This window comes from Cricetulus griseus, assembly GCF_003668045.3.
Source record: "Cricetulus griseus strain 17A/GY chromosome 1 unlocalized genomic scaffold, alternate assembly CriGri-PICRH-1.0 chr1_0, whole genome shotgun sequence".
NCBI classification, from domain to species: Eukaryota; Metazoa; Chordata; class Mammalia; order Rodentia; family Cricetidae; genus Cricetulus; species Cricetulus griseus.
In genome coordinates this window covers 42,519,418-42,540,226 of record NW_023276806.1, presented here as the reverse complement: position 1 = coordinate 42,540,226, position 20,809 = coordinate 42,519,418, and the positions used below count along the sequence as shown (strand labels likewise).

The 20,809-nt window shown below is 43.9% G+C and overlaps 1 protein-coding gene across 1 annotated transcript; it reads right to left on the bottom strand.

Moving 5' to 3' along the window:
• Nucleotides 1-1,539: 1,539 nt before the first annotated feature.
• Nucleotides 1,540-4,164, bottom strand: S1pr1 (sphingosine-1-phosphate receptor 1). The gene has a single exon (XM_035451929.1). It carries the CDS (start codon nucleotides 4,127-4,129, stop codon nucleotides 2,981-2,983), a length of 1,149 nt encoding a protein of 382 aa, XP_035307820.1. The 5' UTR covers nucleotides 4,130-4,164; the 3' UTR covers nucleotides 1,540-2,980.
• Between the last annotated feature and the right edge of the window lie 16,645 nt (nucleotides 4,165-20,809).

The window sequence follows — 20,809 nt, the reverse complement described above, 5'->3', positions numbered from 1 at the left end:
CTGCCCAGCTTTCTCCAAATAAGACCCACTGTCTGGTGGCACTAGAAGAAGGCACGTCCACAGGATACTGTGCTTGGAGATGGACAAGAAGATTGACCTCCTGTCACCAAGGAGCTCCCATCTGCTGCATATCATGAATCACCCTGTGCTTGGAGATAAGTCCAAAAGTAGAGTTTTATCATCCACTGGAGCAAAATGGACACGCTTTTCCATTATTCCCGAGTCTGTAATAAAAGCTGGAGGAAGTGAGTGGAGCATGAAGTCACCCCTTCCGCCTCAGCAGACAGATGGATAGAGACATTCTCATTTGTTTCCAGCCCTTTGTCTTCCGAGCACTTTTGGCATTTCCTTCAGGATGCTGGAGGTTATGACCTAAGGTTTCCTTAGTGAACACACTCTGTTTCCCACAGTTAACCTCACCCAGAAATGACATCTACTTTAGTAGGTGAGGTTTATCTTCATGTCCCAACTGTGTCCTGTCCTGTGCATAGTCAACGACACTTGAAAACACAAATTCTGGAAAGCAACAATAGGCTGGAAAGCCAAACACACCAAAGCACTCCCATTTAATCTGTGATAAAGATGACAATAACTACAAGAGTTAACTGTTGTAATAAGTTTGTGTTGTATGCTTTCATTTCACAGTTGCTTTCATTTTAGTGGGAATAGTTAAATGGGCAGGAATACTGAGGAAATTTTAAAAAGGTATAAGTGTAAGAGTGCAGTCATCCACCCTATATTCTACTTGTTACAATTGATATTGCATAGTCCCATATTTTTCTCATAAGAACTCAAGATAGTGTCCTAGCAAACAGGATGACTTGGAGGCTGGACATATAGGTCAGCTGGTAGAGTGCTTACTTAGTATGTGTAAGGACCTGGGTTCAATCCCCAGCCCAGCATAAACCTGGGCCAAACACTGAGTAAGAGGTGGAAGCAGGAGGATTCAAAGTTGACAGTCATTCTCAGAGTGAGCATGAGGCAAGCCTAGAACCCACTAGACCTTGACTCAAGAACAGAGAAACCAAAAAAATACAAAAGTACCAAGTGACTTAATATTATCTCCTGTTAACCATGTTTTCTCTTCCCTAGCATATTGCTAAAAGACAAAGAATATATGCTTTTGAGGTTGGGCTTGAACTGATTGATCATCTTTATCATAATTTAAAATAGATTTAAGAATTTATTGTTGTATTTTAGAAGACTATATTTTAGAGTGTAATTATCACACTTAGTTTTATCTAGCCTCAATGGACTCTGAAATCCAAATAGTTAATTTGTTTGCTGTGGTCTTTAAAAGGTTGATGGTTTTTCTCTTATTCTCTACATGTCTTTAATGTTAGTTTATTGAAGTTTCTCTTCCTGAAAAAGCTAGAGTGGTTTCTAAACAAACCACATTTTCCATACCCTACGTAGCTTATCAAGGTAAAAGCTTTTAAAGAGTACCACAAATTTGCTCTTAACTTTAACTCCAAGAACCACACAATCAACAGATATCTCCGTGAATGACTTTTTAAAAAAGTTCTCTTCACAAAAGGATCTTTAAAAAAATCAGTTTATTAATGTTTAAAAGTTGATAAAGCTATGTGCAAAATGATCCACAAAAGTCAGAAACCTATTAAATACTATTTTTAAAAAGACATTTCTTTGTTTAATTGCACTGAAAACCATACTAAAGAGACAGTAATATATTTTTATTCTCTGTAACATTTACACCCTCCATCAATATCTAATGACAGCCGAAATGAAGAATTCCTGATGCCCCCTGTCAGTTAAAGTAATGCTTTTCGGGTACAAAAGGGTGACACTTTTTTAAGGACTACACATTCAATGGTGTTAACACAGGTTAGGAAAAAACTCTCAATAAGATGGCCTCAAAGAAGCAAATACATTCAAAAATCATAAATTGTATTTTAAACAAGATACAACCATCCCCCAGTTGTTTGAAATGGATCACACAACACTCTGAAATAATCAATAAAAGTGCCAAAAACATTGTGTTTGTTAGAGGAAAGACATCAAGAAGTCACTCTTGGTTTCTGAAAGTTAATCCCGCAGTTCACCGTATTCTGTTTTTCTCCTGTTTCTTCTACAATCCTACCTGACATAATTCAAATAAAGTAGACTTCATTATTCCCATTACAAACACATGTCCATTGTAGTTGTAATGGGAATAAGGAATGCATGAGGAATAGAGAACACACCTAAGATCATGGCTGGTATAATTCAGATAAAGTAGACTTCGTTATTTCCATTACAAACACATATCCATTGTGATTGTAATGGGAATAAGGCATTCCTGTGAGGAATAAAGAAAACATTTTCATACTAAAGACAGCCTAGCAAATCACCAACAACTTGACGCATCGTACATGGACACTTTGGCCTCAGCAAATAGCCTTCCGAGTTAACAGCCTGTCAGTTTCAGACAATCAAGAAATAGAGCCCCGTATAACCTCCTTCTGACGAACAGACAGTTAAGATATAAAATTAGAGAATATGGAGAGGAGGTGGGAAGGGGAGGGGAGGTAAGAAGGGGCGGGAGAGTGGGACATGCATACCACCCTACCAAGCTGAAGGACACATACTCACTTTGCCTTTACAGTGAAAGATCACATCGCAAAACTCCAGGGACACTTTCTCATAGGACCTTAGTCTTTGAGAAGGGGTCAGATGATCCCTTCAGGAGCTTGACAATGCTAGACCTTTGGCTCAGTGCAAAATCAAAGCTCCAGGGTATGGGGGAGGGCAGGAAACCCACTGGAGGCCAGACCTAATCTCCACCCTTCCCAGTGTATTGTTCACAAGAACTACCTACCTACATCATGGCATCGCCAGGCCACACACTCTCCCTTCCCTCCCGCTTTCAGGCTCCCGGGAGCTCCTTCTAGGCAGCAAGGGGAACGGGAGCCATTTTTTAAGTTCTGGGGTAGTGGGTGACCAAGTCAGAATGCTTCCCCAGTATCAACAGCTTCCAGTTTTAGGAGGAAGAGTTGATATTTCCAGAGGACATAATGGTCTCTGGGTTGTCCCCATCATCCTTCTGAGGGTGGGAGGAGTTGTCTGATTTGCTGCGGCTAAATTCCATTCCTGGGATGATGGGCCGTTTGAATTTGCCAGTGGAGTCTCCGTTGGGGCATTTGCAACAGGATATGATCCGGATGAAGGCCCTGCGCATCTCCTTGTTGGTCAGCGTGTAAATGATGGGGTTGGTACCTGAGTTCAGCACAGCCAGAACCAGGAAGTACTCTGCTTTGTACAGGATGCTGCAGGTCTTCGCCTTGCAGCCCACATCCAGCAACAGTAGGATGAAGAGAGGGGCCCAGCAGGCAATGAAGACACTCAGGACAATGATGACAGTCTTCAGTAAGGCCAACGACTTCTCCGAACTGCGGCTGGCCTTGGAAATGTTCTTTCGGAAGGTCAGGCGGCGGCTTCGAGTCCTGACCAAGGAGTAGATCCTGCAGTAGAGGATGACGATGGACAGCAGGAGCAGAGTGAAGATGGTGGTGCAGAAGAGAATATAGTGCTTGTGGTAGAGTGGGAGCACGGTGGAGCAGCTGGACAGCGAGCCGATGCAGTTCCAGCCCATGATGGGCAGGCCACCCAGGATGAGGGAGATGACCCAGCAGGCGCTGATCAGCAGGAAGGAACGTGAGCTGTTGCTCCCATTGTGTAGTTTCATCTTCAGCATGGTGATGTAGCGCTCAATGGCAATGGCAAGGAGGCTGAACACCGAGGCAGCCAGAGCCACAAACATACTCCCTTCCCGCACAAACCACTGGGCGGGGGTGAGTTTGTAGGTGGTGGCCCCAGACAACAGCAGGTTAACTATGTAAGCCACTCCTGCGAACAGGTCCGAGAGAGCCAGATTGCCGATGAAATAGTACATGGGCCGATGGAACTTCTTGGTTTTCCAAATAGTTAGCAAGACAAATATATTCTCTAGGATGATGAAGCAGCAAATGAGAATGAAGACCACTGAAGTGAGCTTAATGCCATGGTCCTTCTCTGCCCCGATGTTCAACTTGCCTGTGTAGTTATAATGTCGCACGATAATATCATAGTTGCCATAGTCGGAGACTGAGCTACGAAGGGGCTTAACCACCGGGACGCTGGTGGACACCATAGCCGCAATGTGTCCCCAGGAGACCGGGGTGGTACTTCTCCAGACGAACGCTAGAGGGAGAGGTTGAGCAGTCCTTCAGTTACTGCAGGCTCCGTCAGTGAGCAATCCAAAGCTTTTTGTGTAGCTTTTCTTTGGCTGGAGAGGGCCTCCGAAACAGCAGCAGCCTTAAAGAAGTTACAAAGAAAAGAGAATCAGGGGAAAGGCCCAGCACACTAGAATAATTCATTCTGGCCAAGGGACTGCTCCAGTTTGTTGTTGATTTGTTTTAAGAAATCTTGGCCGGAGGATAGGGAGGATTTTTTAACTCAAATTATCATTTCTAGTAACAAAACAAAATAAACTAGAAAGAGAGAGCAAGACACACACACACAGAGAGAGAGAGAGAGAGAGAGAGAGAAAGAGAGAGAGAGAGAGAGAGAGAGAGAGAGAGAGAGGTGAAGTAGAAAGAGAGGGAGAAAACAACAACAACAAAAAACTGAGGGCAAACTTCCCTCTGGTCACTAAATCCACAAAGCTGGAATGGGAAACACTGTCCCTTTCTAGTTTTCAGCCCCTCACCATTTCCCCTGGCATTGCCACCTTCAGCTTCCAACCCTGAGATTCCTGTAAGTGGTCACCAGCTCAGGCACTTGGTCACCACCAGCCCTAGGGCCTCTTCTCACAGAAGGCCCCAACTGCCAATTCTGAGTGCAGTGCTGACATGTACTCGCCTGCCCTCCCCCCTCTACAGGCACACACACACACACACACACAGAGAGAGAGAGAGAGAGAGAGAGAGAGAGAGAGAGAGAGAGAGCTCATAGAGACCAGCCCACCTCCTAATTACCATGCAAGAAAGTAGATTTGCGGGAGGGTCATTTAACAAAGTAAGTCTTCTGGGCTCTATTAATAACTCCCTAGAAGCAGGTGTGCTGAGGGTCGGGGCGGAGGGCCCAGCGAGGTGTGGGCGCCAGGCCTCGCGGTAAACAGGAAAGCTAGGCGCCTCCGTGAAGCAACTGCCTAGTCTTCTTCTTCTTCTTCTTAATTTTTTTTTTTTTGCTCCCCTGCCTCACCCAACCCCCCACAAGTAAACTTATTAAGTTTAATGGTATTCATCGAGAATCCCTCCTACGAGATTTCAACAAATCCCAGAAGTTTCTCCATGAACTGATTGCCTATTTTGAGTTTAGCCAACACAAGCATGCACGTAGAACCCTGCTAGGGATAATGTAGCATGACACTTTCTTCTAACTTCTAACTACATGACTTTCCAGAAATACATACTGTTAGATTTTCATGGGCAATTTTAGTCAATGTTGTTAATGCCCGTCCTCGCCCCATACCCCAACATTGCCTTCTCTCACTTAACTAGTAACACCTAGAGGAAGGACATACGACACTGATTGAGTGCTTTAAAGACTGCCTGGGAATGTATCAACGTGATAAAAATGAAGTTAAAGACAAACAAACAAACAAACCTAGAACCATTGAAGTCATTATTTCTATGACAGAAAAGTTCAGGAAACTCCACGTCTCCCCACCCTAATCGGACAGTCCACTCTCAGGCAGTGGAAGTCACTGGCCTGATGCCTGATAAGTCTGTCTATAGGATTTCCAAAAATAATGAATAGCAGCTTCTCCATCGCCTCATCTCCCCCTCCCCAGCTGTTTCTACAAACTGGGGATTAATCCATTTCTGAACTTCAACAACTCCGTGCCCCAAGAAGAAGCCAATCAAGATGGGCTCCATAGTAACCGAGTAATGCACTTTTTTTTTTTTAAGTTTTTGTTTGTTTCGTTCGGTTTTAAAGCGTAGTTCTTGGCACCTGGGCGCCCCGCAGCCGGCGCTGGAGCCGCAGAGGCTCGCAACCTCCTACCTCTCTCAGGCCGGACGAAGCTGCGTCCGCAGGGCTCTGGGTCTACACCGAGCGACCCGCATCTTGCTGCTGTCCTCGAATGACGGCGACCAGCTCACTCGCAAAGTTCTCTGCTCTGGGGCCCCCTTCCCTCCGCAGCGGTGCACTCCAATGGCCAGCCCTGCCTGCCGCTGCCTGCCGCTGCCTGCACCGCTCTGCAGAGCCGAAGTCTCTGAGCGGCCCGCCGAGGCTGGGTGGCTCCTCTAGGAAGGGACTGGGAGGGGTTAATGCCTTTAACTCCTCCGCCCTCTGCCAGCGGCAGGGGGCCCCTCCGGGTCCAGGCTTCTGAGAAGCAGCCTCCAAGGAAGGTCTGCGGCAGAGTGACTAAAATAAAACGAAATGAATAGGAGCCCCTCCTCCGCAACCAGCACAGAGGGGGGGGGAAGGGGGCGGAGCCTGACAGCCCCTAAATTCTAGTTCACAAATCACGTCTATCGCCTTCTACCGGCGGTCCCCAGGGCTGGTGAGGACTCAGAAAGTAGAGATGAGGATCCCTTGAAAAACTTTCCTTCGTTAAAATCTTAGAGAGCAGAAGACAAGCCCGCGCGTCCTCGTAGAGGACCTTCCTGGTCCCGGATCCGACAGCCCTGAGGATCCGAATGGCCCGAGTGGCCTGGTGCCCTAGGGGCCACTTCCACGCGGTCAAGGGAAACCCGATCCACAGCCGAAAGAGCGGCCGCCGCGCTGCAGGGAAGAGATCCTGGGAAGGAACTGCGACAGAGCCAGAGGCGAGCAGCCCGAAGGCACCGAAATGCTTCTGTCCTCCTCCTCCCCCCACCCTCCACTCCGATCCTAGACAAGCCTTGAAGTTTGCGGTCTGGTGGGCAGAAAGTGGCTTTCCCCGGGCGCACGGTGAAGTGGGCCAGCGCCGGGCTTGCTGTTGGGTGGGGGTTCCCCTCGCTCAGCTGAGCGCAAAGCCAGGCGGTGTGCCCCAGATTCTGGGAAGCGCTGAGGCCTTTGAGGAGGTGGGTTGCTAACCCCGACCTCAAAGGTTTAAACAGTCGGGCAGCTAAAGATTGTCCACAGGGGAAAGGGCTGCCTGGCTTTTTCACAGGCCAGCGCCTACTGCTGTCCGGCTGAGGCTGGGATCCCTTCCCTCTCTTTCTATTTGAGAGATAACTAAGACCCCCCTCCCCCAATCTAAAGAGTCACACCTCGCCCACATTTTCTCTTAGTAGATACTGCTTAAGAGATTGAGGCTTCAGGGGCCTTGGTTAGGTTTGGTTGTGAAGCAGGCTCGGGGCCTTTATGCCTTGCCCTATTGTTAAAAAGAGGTTTCACCCAAGTCCCCTGGTCGCACTGCCTTCCCACCCTAAGCAGATGTGAATGCAAAACTTCCTCCGCTGTACAGTTTCAATTGACAGACACACCCTGTACCTGAATGACTCAAAAGAGGCTTAATGAATAAACAACAGACCCCTACCTTCTGGGATTTTATGAACTTGCAAAAAAAAAAAAAAGTAGCTACTAAAGCACTCATTGACAGCCTTGTATGGTACAGACCCACACACTACAGAACTTGCAAAACAACATGTAAACCGAGACAACAGCCATCCAGTCTCCTCCGGAAAAGAATGAGTTTGAGACTTGTTTCATTTGAAAGAGGACCATTTCAGTCAGTCACAGCACAGCCTAGGCAAGGAGTGAGCCTGCTCTCCGCCCCCTATCCCACCACTAATTTAGGAGGTCCCCAAGGGCAAACAGAGCACCTTGCTGTCTCAAGATGTGATGGACACTGCTCTGAGAAGCAAGCGAGCACCGAGGACCATTCTATCAGAGTAGAACTCCTCAGCCTGAGAGACCAGTTAGTATGTAGCAGAGCTGGATCCCCAAATCTCAGCTGTCTTGCAGCTCAAATGCTGCCAATCAAACACTTGAAAATTTCCAATTACTTTCCTGAACAGAGCAGACTCCCACACTTAAGACTTCTTCAAGTTGGTCCTTCTGATTGTACTTGTCTTCAGATGTGAATAAAACTATTACAAATGTGTTCAGTGTGGACGGAGGGGGTGCAGCTTCAATGAGTAGCCCACGCTGCCTCCCACTTGAGGTCATGCTGGCTCAGCTCTCAGGCGAGGGCTATCGCACTCAGCAATAGGTCTGTATCATGGAACTGTATACAAACAGCCAGGCACAGTGGCAAGGGCCTGTAATCTCAGAATTTGTAGAGGCAAGAAGATAAGGAGAAGAAGCCCACCTTGGGATACTAGACTCTCTCTCTCTCTCGCTCTCTCTCTCTCTCTCTCTCTCTCTCTTTCTCTCTCTCTCTCTCACACACACACACACACACACACACACACACACACACACACACACACACACAAACACACACAAACAAACACACACAGGCTTGGGTATATTTTAGTGGTTGGCTGTTTCCTTAGCATATACAACATCCTAGATTCTATTCCAGAAAAAAAAGAAAAGATAGGCTATGAGTGGTGGCAAATGTCTTTAATCCCAATATTCCAGAGGCAGGCAGGTATTTGAAGCCAGCCTGGTGTGCATAGCTAGCTCCAGGCTAGCCAGAACTGTATATTGAGATTCTGTCTCATAAGAAAAGAGAGGAGAGAGAGAGAGAGAAAGAGAAAGACAGAGAGAATGAAAAGATATACACATTCCATAGTCAGTGTTCTCTGAAGGAACAGAACTGACTGTGATCTGACTAGTCCAAGACGGCTATCTTCTGACAGGCCAAGAGTCCAGTAACCAAGAGTCCTTGAGGCTGAATGTCTCAGGGGTCCAGGAATTCCAAAAGAGCAGCTGGTCTCCAGTCTCCACTAGAATCCTAAAGACTAGGTTCTAATAGAGTGAAGGAATGCCTCCACAGCAGGACGGGTGAACTTGTCAGCTAGAGTGTGTACACATAGGCAAAAAGCAAAAGCTTTCTTCTTCCATGTCCTTTTATGTGGACTGCCACCAGAAGGTGTGGTCCGAATTTGAGATGGGTCTTCCCACCTCAAAGGATCCTGTCAAGAAAATCCTTCATAGGCATGCCCAGCTACCTGGGACTTAGTTATTTCCTGATGTCAAGTGAGGGGCAGAAACTTCTGTCTACAGTTAAGTTTACAGCCAAGATTAGTTATCTCACATAGATAGCTACAAATCTACATAACTATAGATATTAGAAGCCTCAAAATCTACTCATGTTAACCAAAGACAACCTCAATTCTGACCCACCTGCTTCCACTTCCCAGTAACACCAAGTGTTGGTATTATAGGGGTGCGCCACAACCTCTGGCTTGATGTTGAAACAGTGCTGGGAATTGAGCCCAGGGCTTTACACATGCTAGGTAAATACTCTACCAACTTATTTACCTACTAATGAATGCCATCTGAAACTTCTCAGGGCCCTTCTTATAGACCTAACGACAAGTTGTACTTTCAGTAATTATATACCAGATTCTAAATGTCATATATATGTATATATACATATATATCCCATTAATTCTTACAGATTAATCACTAAAGATAGGTACTATTATCCTAATTTTACAAACAAGAAAAATGGGCTCTAATAAGACAGCTTCGTAACCTGTGAGGTTAAGATATCTTTTATTAGAGAAACACCAGCCAAATGCAAGCCAGAGCGTGCTAAGGGCAGCAAGGCAGGGAGGCCAGAGAGAAGGGGTTTCCATGTGCCTTGTCTGTCCCTTTAAACCCTATCTTGCATCACCCTGACCTCACCTTGACCACGCCCCAACGGGCGTGGTCAGGCACACCTGTAGCCAGCTTCTAGCATGCATGGCTTACAAGGTCCCCTACAGGGCTCCAGCTATATTAAGCATCTTGGTTAATGTGAGATATGACTATGGACAGACTGTAGAACCACCACACCAAACCACTGAGATAAACCTCAAGTATATCAAAGAATTGCTTGGGAGAAATCTTCTCTGTTGTACACACCACCGCTGAGCACAGCATCTAGCCTGGCTCAGTGTTGTAAAGAACATAGTTATCTCGCTGATGGTGATTTAGTATAGGTCACTGTCATTATATACCTCTGGGGTGTAAAAATGTATACAACTGATGGGCAAATGAGAAAGTCCAGCCAGCTGTTCCCAGCCACACACCCTTCAAGACCCATAATATTGAAGGTATCACTAAGAACTATGCCCTCCAGCTAATTCCTGGCTGGCAGCCTAGCCCCTTTTCTGCCTGCAAGCCACGCCCTGTGTTCCCACCTTACAATTCCATACCGAGGAGGCTGCCTATTTGCTATGTCCTATTCCGGTTAAGGTGGCACCACTTCAGGGTTCTGATTCCAAAGCAGCTTCCCTATCCTTCAGGGTTTTTCCTTAAGAGTTGTCAGACAAAATAGCACTTGATCTTTGAGCTATACGGTTCATATAAGTAGCTAAATACTTATTCATCTGGGAATCAAACATAATGGAGCAAGCTATGCTTTCACTAAACCTGGGTGCCCTCTTTTCTATTTACTCCAGCTGATTTTCAGCTCACCCTGTCTCTCAAGCCCCAGGGAAGAGCAACAGCTTTTTTACTCATTTATTAATAGGGAGATAATTAGCCTCTCACTGGAGGTGGGGGAGGTAGGGGGAGGTATGACCATCTTACTTTCCCTACTCCTCCCATTCCAGCCCAGTAACGGAGCCTCTATCATGTCCCTTCCACCTGCTTGAGAAGCAAAACTACTTTTACTCTCTTTAAAGGCAAACCCTTTCTCATATCAATCACCATGCCTCCCCAAAGCTTTCTAAGACTTGGCTCCATTGTTTCCTCTCTCTTGTAAACAATTTTACTCCCCCTCCCCCCAAAGATTTATTTTTGGTTTTATTTATGTGTCTGTGTAGGTTCCCACAGAGGCCAGAAGAGCGCATCAGATAATCTTGGAGCTGGAGTTACAGGATGTCATAAGCCACCCCACGTGGGTGCTGGGAACAGAACTTGGAGTCTCTGGCACAGCAGTAAGTGCTCTTAACTGCTGAGCTAGCTCTCCAGACCCTCATGTGCATCTTGAGTTCTGATATTGTTAGTTTTTCTGTCCCTGACTCTCTGTCTCTGTCTCTCTTGGTGTGTGTGTGTGTGTGTGTGTGTGTGTGTGTGTGTGTGTGTGTGTGTGTGTGTTTTGTGATTTTATTTTAAGCAGAATCTTGTGCTGGCCTCAACTCCAGAGCCTCCTGTATCCTTCCTGAGTACTGCAGTTGTAGGAATGTGCCACTATGTGTTTTCTTTACAAAAATCCCAATGTCTTCTGCTCATTGAAGATTCTACTACGTCTTCTTGCTTGCCAATGATCCAAACTACATAGATATAGTTGGGTTCACCCTTCGTATTGTCAGTGTGAGCTCTTTGTCTCTGTCTTTGGACAGTTTCCTTTACCTTCCTGTATCTTCTGTTGGATGTGGCAATAGCAGTGCTGGAGATGGAACTTAGGGCCCTTCAGACTTCAGAGTAGTGCTCTGTCAGTGAACCACATCCCCAGCCCCTGTGTTAGTTTCTTGGAGCCTATTTCCTCATCTGTAGAAAGAGAGGGTGGCATTTCATCTCTTTAAGTCATTTGAAGAGGCCCACCCATGGACAGAATTCTTCACCCCTTCCATTTTGACTTCCAACTCCATTAATACTGTTGCTTTCTAGATCTCACTTTCAACTTCTCATTCCTTTTCTTTCTGATTTTCAAACAAGGTCATTTTATTACATTTCTTATATGTACACGTGTGTGGAGGGGGCATACTTATGCCATGCTATTCACATGAATGTCAGAGGACATGGGGGAGTCAGTTGTGTCCTTCTAACCAAAGTTCTGGGATCAAACTCACTAGACAGATTTAGTGGGAAGTACTTTTAGTCATTGAGTCTTGTCTCTGACCTTGACAAAATCATTTTTGATCAAGCTAATATGTGTACACCATTTAGAAAACACCAAAGAGTACTTATCTTGTAGAGTGTCACTCCTTGGCGCTCTCTGGTCCTCAGTTACCCATGTCTCATAGGTAGAGTCCTGTTAATGATTTTAATAGCTATTGGGAATTCCCTTAATCCTATGTTTATACATCTATAACTTCATTATTAATCTTTAATACTATCTATAGATTTTCTGCCATACTAAAGTTTTTAAAAAACTTTTATGCTGAAATTTATTAACTTGCTCTAAAAATGATGCTTGTGCTATAAATGTTCCAAATCCTACATGTCACATCATATATATATATATATATATATATATATATATAATTTTATATGTATGCATGTTGTGCTAGATAATTTTATGTCAACTTGACACATCTAAAGTCATTTTGAAAGATGGAACCTCAAATGAGATAACAATCTCACTTGATTGGACTGGAGATGAGCCTGTGGTGCATTTTCTTGACTGGTTATTGATGTGTGAGAGCCAGCTCACTAGGATGGTGCCTGGTGGTCCTGGACATTCTAAGAAAGCAGGCTGAGAAAACCACAAGGAACAAGCCAATAAGCAGCACTCCTCCATGACCTCTGCATCAGTTCCTGCTTCCTGTCCTGTTTGAGTTCCTTCCCTGAAATCCCTCAGTGGTGGGCTGTGGTATGGAACTGTAACCTGAAATGAACACTTTTCTCTCCACATTGCTTTCCGGTCATGCTATTTTATCACAGCAATAGGAACCCTAAATATGACAGCTCTTTTGCCTGCACATATGTCTGTTCACCACATGCATGCCTGGTGTCTGAAGAGGCCAAAAGAGGGCACCAGATTCCCTAGAACTGCAGTTACAGAAGGTTGTGAGCTGCCATGTGGGTGCTGGGAATCAAACCTGGGTCCCCGAGAAGAGCAACAAGTGCTCTTAAATGATGAACCATCTCTACAATCCCAAATAATTTTGTTTGTTTGTTTTAAATAGGAACTCATTTTAGAGTTCATGTTGTCTGTAACTCACTATCTAGATTAGGCTGGTCTTGATCTCACAGAAATCTACCTACCTCTGCCTCCTGAGGGCTGAGCTTAAAGGTGTGTAACACCATGCCAGGCACATGCCATATCTTAAATTCTAAATGTACACTTTGCTAGTATTTTGGCATATTATAGGATATATATATATGGAGCTACATACATATGTATAAATGTTATATATTTGCACATACGTATATATAATGGGAAAGGTCCTTCTGTGTATATGCTTGTCTTATTGGTTGATAGATAAAGTACTGTTGGCCAATAGGAAAGCAAGATAGATGGGACTAGGAGTCAAGGAGGATTCTGGGAAATATAGTAAAAAGATCCAGGCAGGAAGTGACATAGGAGGCAGATTCAGAATATAAGCAGGGACAAGAAGGAAATCATCCTCTTGCTCTTTCTCCTGCTCTCTGCTCTGGAGCCACCGTGTGATAAGTCTTATAAAATATATAGACTAATGATAATTAAGACTGAGCTGGCAGCCGGGCGTTGGTGGTGCACACCTTTAATCCCAGCACTTGGGAGGCAAAGGCAGGCGGATCTCTGTGAGTTCGAGGCCAGCCTGGTTTCCAGAGTGAGTGCCAGGATAGGCTCCAAAGCTACACAGAGAAACCCTGTCTCAAAAAACAAACAACAACAACAACAAAAAAGACTGAGCTGGCATATAAAATGTCCTAGTCAATTGGCCAACAGCATTGTAAAATAATATACGTCTCTGTATATTATCTGAGGCCCTAACAAGGTGGGCAAAACTTTGGCGGAACTCTGGCAGCTGGCAGAAAGCACCCACGTGGCGGCAGGGCTCGGGTGGCTTTGGAGTAAAGACTTATTGTTACATATATATTAAGAAGATACATAATCTGTAAGGTTAAGACATCTTTTATTAGATAAATGCCAGCCAAACACAAGCCAGAGCATGCCAGGGACAGCAAGGCAGGGAGGCCAGACAGAAGGGCTCCCATGTGCTTTGTCTGTCCCTTTAAACCCTATCCCGCATCACCCTGACATCACCTTGATCATGCCCTAATGGCACACCTGTAGCCAGCTTCAAGCAGGCGTGGTTTACAGTGTCCCCTACAATATATGTTACACATATGGGTATATATATCTATATTTAAACATGTAAGTATTTTTTCCTGAGAATTGAAGGTTTTACTCTTTTGTCTTTTAATTTCTAGTTTAAAGCTTCCTGAATTCAAAATGTGAAATATCCACCTTGCTTCTGCCCATGGAGGAGTTTGAGATCTTCTCTTCTCAGTGTTCAGGAATAATATAACTTTTCCTCGTCTCTTTGTAGTTCTGCAAATTACCTGAAATCATTTTCCTGTTATTTTGATCCTCTCTTTCTTCTACTCATTCCTAGAACTCTCATTATTCAGGTTGTCAGTCATCTGTGCTGAGATTTCTGAATTTCCTACCCTTCCTCACAAATGCTAGTCTTACAGGAATATGCAAAACATATACTTTTTTATTTTGGTGGAAAAGAAATTGTTATACAGCCCTAGCTGTCCTGGCACTTACTTTTTTAAAAAAATTATGCTCTTAACCTCTGAGCCATCTCTCCAGCCTCCTGTCACTTACTTTTAGTCCATGCTGACATCATGGTTACAACAATCCTCCTGCCTCAGACTCCCAGTTGCTGTGACCATGGATGCTTACCACCATGTTTGATTTCCATGTAAACTTTATGTATATTCTTTTTTCTTTTAAAAGTTACATTTATTTGTCTGTTTTTGTTTTGTTTTGTTTTTGCTTATTGCATGTGTGTTTGTGTACAGGCTCGTGGACATGCATGTGTGTCACTGTGAGAACATGTGAAAGTCAGATGATAAACCGGGGAAGTTGGTTCTATCCTTTCACCATGTGGGTCCCAGTTGGTTAAGGCTTAGTAGAAAGTGCCCTAACCCACTGAGCCATCTTACTGAGCCTGTATATTCTTTTCTTATTTTCTCAATTTCCTGCATACTTACCACCAATTAATACACACTTACTCATTCAAGTACTTGAGAAAACTTACCAAATTTATACAGCCACCTTTCTGCAGTCCTTGTCTTCTGCAGTCCTTCTGTCACCCTGAGGTTCCCCTCTCCTCTCTCCTTACTGGAGCTTCATGTCCTAGCTCTTTATCATCTTATTTGTGTTTCACTACTGGTGGAACATTCTAAAAAATCTTCTAGTTAAGGGAATATGGAAAAATTAATTTCTTGAGAAGTTACTTGTGTACAAGTGACTTTAGCCAGTGTCACACTTTATCATTTGGCAGAGTATAGAATTCTAGCAGAAAGTTATTTTCCATCAGGATCTGTAAGACATTACTCTGTTGTCTCCTGGGATCCAGATTTAATGATAAGAACTGTGCCATTTTGATTTCCAAACCTTTGTGCAGAAGTTGTGATTGTGTGATTCCCTTTCTCCCTGCATTCCCTTCTTACATATAAATGTTATACTTGTTCATCAGACCTGGACTCTATGGCGCCTTGTGATGGCTCTTTGTGGTTGTTAACTTGACTATATCTGAAATAAACTACAATCCAGAAATGGAGGGTACACCTGTAAGAGATTTTTGGCTTGGTTTGATGTGGGTGAATCCCCTTCTGGTCCAGACCATTGAGGTGAGGCGACACATCTGTGACCTGGATTTCGAGGCAGGAAGACACACCTTTACTCTGGGCCATGCCTTCACCGGGAAGCCTATATAAGGACATGAGATAAGGAAGCTTTTGTTTTCACCTACTTGTACTTGCCTTGCTAGTACATCCATTCTCTCACTGGCCTTGGAGCCTATGTCTTTGGAATTCCAGCTTACACAGAAAACCAGCTAAGACATTCAGCCTTGTAGGACTGAGAAACTACTAGACTCTTGGGCTTTCCATTCACAGCCAGCCATTGTTGCATTGTTGGACTGCAGCCTACAAGTCATTTTAATAAATTGACAGAGACAGAGACAGAGACAGAGACAGAGAAAAATTCATTCCACATGTTCTGTGCTGTTAAAGAACCCTGACTTTACAAGCTGCCTATTGATTGTGGACCTTTTTAACCAGCATGAGATAGAAAGGATACTGATCATTTCCCAAGTCGGTCACAAAAAATAACCTATCTCTCTCTACCCACCCTTTTTCTCTCACTTCATTAGAGTTGATATCATGATTTTGTTAGTCTATTCTTGATAATGTAACAAAATACTTTAGACTGAGTAATTTATAAATAATACAAACATATACATGTTCTACACACTGGGATGCCAAAGAACAAGAGAGAACCAAATATACATGCCTTTAACCCCAGCACTCAGGAGGCAGAAGCAGAAGGGTTTCTGTGAGTCTGAAGCCAACCTAGTTTACATAGTGGGTTACAGGTCAACTGTCTTAGGATTTCTATCACTGTGAAGAGACACCATGACCAGGGCAAGTCTTATAAAGGAAAACATTTAATTGGGGTGGCTTACATTTTCAGAGGTTTGGTCCATTATCATCATGGTGCGACATGGCAGCCTGAGGTCAGACATGGTACTGTTGCCTTCAAGATGTAGGACTCTCAGTTACTACTCTGGTACCACGTCTGCCTGCACACTGCCATGTCCCACCATGATAATGGACTGAACTTATGAACTATATAAGCAAGCCATTCCCAACTAAATGTGTCTCTTCACAGCAATGGAACCCAACTAAGACAGAAACCTATAATATTAAAGCTTCTCACTGCTTTTAATATCCTTTTTTGTTATGTGTTTTTAATATTTTGGCTCTAATATGCCATAGGCATTTCCCTTCCAGTCCTGTTTGTCATTCTATAGACCTTGTGTACCTGAGTGGACTTCTCTTTCCCTAGACTTAGAAATCTTTCTTTATAAGTTTACTGAAAATATTTTCTATGCCTTTGTTATGGTATTCTTTTTCTTCTGATCTCATAATTTTCAAAGCATTCCCAAACTCTCTAATGCTCCATTCATCTATTTTTTAAAAGTTTGTCACTGTTCCGTTTTCAGTAACTCAAATCTTTTACCTTGTCTCCCAGTCCCAGTTCTGTTTTCTACACAATCCAGTCTGTTGATGAGACTTTCCATTGAGGTTTTTATTTGGCTTATTGAGCTTTTCAATTTCCAGCATTTTTCAGTTTCACTTTTCTTCAACACTTCTTTCTCTACTGAATTCTATTTTCATATCTTGTGTTGACTTATTTTATTCTGCTCTTTGTTTTCATTCTCTTGGAGTACATTCCTGTCTTTAAGAGTTGGTTGAACATGTTTATGATCATTTTCTTGAATTCTTTGTCAGGAAGTCCTTCTAGGCCATTCTGATTGGGGACCATTACTATGAGTTAGTCATCTTTGGAGGAGAAATGCTGCCTTGGTCTTCTTATTGTTTTTGTTTCTATGCTATGACTCGTACATCTGAAATTAGTTGAATCTTTCTTTTTCACGTTTTTGTTTTCTTTCAATGGAGGCTTTACAATGTTCAGGAGGAGACTATGTTCAGGGAGGGACTAAGTCATAGTAGAGTTGAGATGTCATTTTCCTCTGTGAGAGCTGGTGTTGAGTTATATAGGACCTATTCAAAATTTTCCCAAGTGTCAGCCACTGTCTGGTTGGTGGTTGTAGCTTCTAGGATCAAGTGTCCAAATGGAGTTCCCAGGACAGTTTGCATAGTCCTAATTGGGGGAAGCCAAGTCTCTCACCTGGTACAGGAGTTTGCTTAGGCCAAACACCTATAAAGAGTCTGAGATAGTAAAGATGGGTATAAGTAGAAGCCAAGTCTCTCACTTGGTGCCTAAACTGTATAGCAGGCTGGGTCTCTGCAGTAAGGTCTCTGTGGCTTTATGGGTGAGCCTATACAGGAAAAGCCAGCAGGTCCCTTACTTATATTTAAGTCTTGCAAGCAGGCAACTGGCAGATGATGGGAGAGACTTTAGGAAGTCCTAGGGAAAAAGGGTTGTCATAAGTGGGGAAGGGTTCCAGAGGGCAATGAATAGAGCTCTGGAGCATCCCAGGGAGAGACTGGGGTCTCACGAGGAGGAGACACAGAACCTTGGTGAGCAGCAGGCCACTTGGAGACTTTCTTAGGAGAAAGGAGCCCATAACAAGCTGGGGGTTAAGATTCCAAAATTATTGTGGTTGGAGTTTTGGGTGACTTTTTAAAAAAATAAGGACACTAGACCTACTTCTGAGGAAGAACCCCCATGACTCACTATCATCCCAAAGACCTCAACTTCTTTAAAAACATGTTTGTCCCTGGCATCTTCTCCTGACTGCCCCCTACCTCTTTACTATTACCTCAGGGATTAAATTATGACATAAGTAATCTAAACAGATATTCCAATCACAGCAGTGATATGGGCAAAAGATGGAGACATCCAAAGGGACCAAGTTATTTCTGCCACAACTGCTCAAGTTTTCTAAGATATGAAAAGAGAACTTTGAAATCTCCCCAGCTCATGTCATTAACTAAAACCTCAGTGAGAGATATTGAGTCAAAACTAAGCACGCAGTGGAGCCACTTCTGCATTCCAAGTGATAACTATACTATTGTTTGAAGCTACTAAGTTTAGGGGCTGTTTGTAGTTAGCCAGCCAAAATAAGCCTGATTGTTGCTTATCACCCTGTCCTGGCTATTGCCAGAGCTTTGAAGATCCTGTCTTTGTCTTGAATTTTCTGAGCATTCACAAAGAGCTATCCTGGTAAAACCTTGTCTATTTTCTCCATACCTTTTTTCCCCAAGGCATTGAATGGACACTTCAACTTAGAAATGCAGTACTCTGGCATAAGAATTAGTAATTTGGTTTGGGGGTATGGCTCTACAGATTCGTGCCTGACTTCTGCAAGTCTGGGTTAATCCCTGATACCAAGAGCAAAACCTCAATTATCAACTGACTCTGGAGTTCCCCATGCAAATGGCACGGATTTCAGGTAAAAGAATTAAGCACATACGAATTAGCAGATAATTGAGTACTTTCCTGCATGCAGTGAGTCTGTAACTTCACCTTACCTACTTTTATTCATACACTCAGCAAATATTTCCTCAAAACCTCTTTTTGTTTAAATACAGCAATTAAAAAAAAAAACAATTTGAGGCATTTGCTTACTTTAATTTTTGAGACTGGATTCCATTAAGTAGCTCTGGCTGGTCTTGAACTCACAGGCCCCCTTACCTCTGCCTCCTGAGTTTTAGGATTGACAAAGAAAGAGAAAAATCTTTGTTCTAACAAATACTTAAGTTCAATACCTCACTCTCATTGTCTTTTTGTTGCTGTTGTCAGTAGTCTATTTACTATTTCTCTCTTTCATTTTTAAAGTTTTCTTTATCCAACATTGAAATGATTTCCTTGAAGACATTGTTTCTTTTCATTTCTTTCGAATTAGCTGCGTTCAGTGGTGATACTTGTCTGTCCTGTTAAAATTTTAGTCACCCCCAAATGACAAGACAGCTGCCTGCCTGAGCATGAAGTGAGTAGAAGCAGCAACCGCTGTAAGGCGAATTGACTGAGCGTCTCTGTTGGAGACTCCTAATCATCACTATCTTTAGACTATTTCTTTTGGCATATTTACGTAGCTAGAGAAAACCCTTCCACCCTTCCACACTAAGCGGGCTTTGGCATTCTGGAAACCGTTTGGAGTGAGCCTTTCAGCGTACAGACCTCCACCTTCACGTTGGCCTTCCACTGTCAAAGTCATCAGCCCAACCTCTCTACCCTCAGCCTTCTGCAGTTCAGTAGACACAGTCCACCTGCCCACAGGGCTGGGAGATCTTAGTGTGGCAAAAGGAAGGACCCAAGGTTCTACTTTTGGTTTTGAGGCAAGGTTCACTTACGTAACTGGACTGGCCTTAAACTTTTGACACTCTGCCTCCAACCTTTCTTTTTGAGACAGAATTTCACTCCGACTACTCTGAAATTCACAATGCAGCCCAGGCTAGCCCGGAACTCAAAACGCTGCTACTACGTTACCTTTTTAAATGTTGGGATATGTCACGTGCCACACACCTGGCCCCACCTCAACTATCAAAGCCAGTTTTCAAAGGTGTCTCATCACAGTCTGGGGCGTCTATAGTGTTCTCCTGAGCAAGCCCACTTGCTTCTGTGACCCTTCTTTTGCACCTTCAGCTTTCCGCTTCCTTAGTTCCCCTGGTTAGTATTCATCTATCTACTTTTCAGTCTCCAGAATTCTGTTGCTGTCTTCTCTCATAGGCATGCTCTGCTCTGTTTTCGAAGAAAGAAATCCTGTTACCATGACACCACCGAAAGTAGTAGTGTGGAGGGAAGTGAAAGTGTTCACTTCACCATCTTAGAGCAGAGGTCATTTCTGTTCTCTCTTCAACCTATGCTTTGCCCTGTCTGACATTACATGGCCTCCTTAGCTGATTCAACACAGGGAGCGCTGGTTCGGGCGGGGGGGGTGGGGGCGGAGGGAGTGGTGGGAAGGGGCTCGGGAGTCCTGGGCATGACTCACTACCCTTGTTCAAAGCCTCCACACTGCCCTTCTGCAGCGGCACTCTCTCTCCTCCATTCTGACCCACATCTTTCATTCTCACACTCTGCTCAGGATGCTATCCTAACTCCAGCAACACGGCAACGGCACAGCCTGAGTTATGTGTTAAGGAGTGTCTAAATAAGCAATGTTCAGGCAAAATCTCATCCTCTCAACACACAGTGAGTGAGGTTTTTTACCACGTTTTACAGATGCAGACACCAGGCAAAGAGAGCTTCAGTAACTTAAGTCATGTTTTTTTTTTTTTTTTTTTAACTACTGGGCATATTGCCTTAGCAAATGTGTTCTTGGTTTCCTTTTCATACATTCATACATTCCTGAACTTTTTCATCTGTCCAGAATCTGTCTACCTACCACATATTGTCAAACAACTCTGCTTTAAAAAAAATCTATTTGGTGTGTGTGTGTGT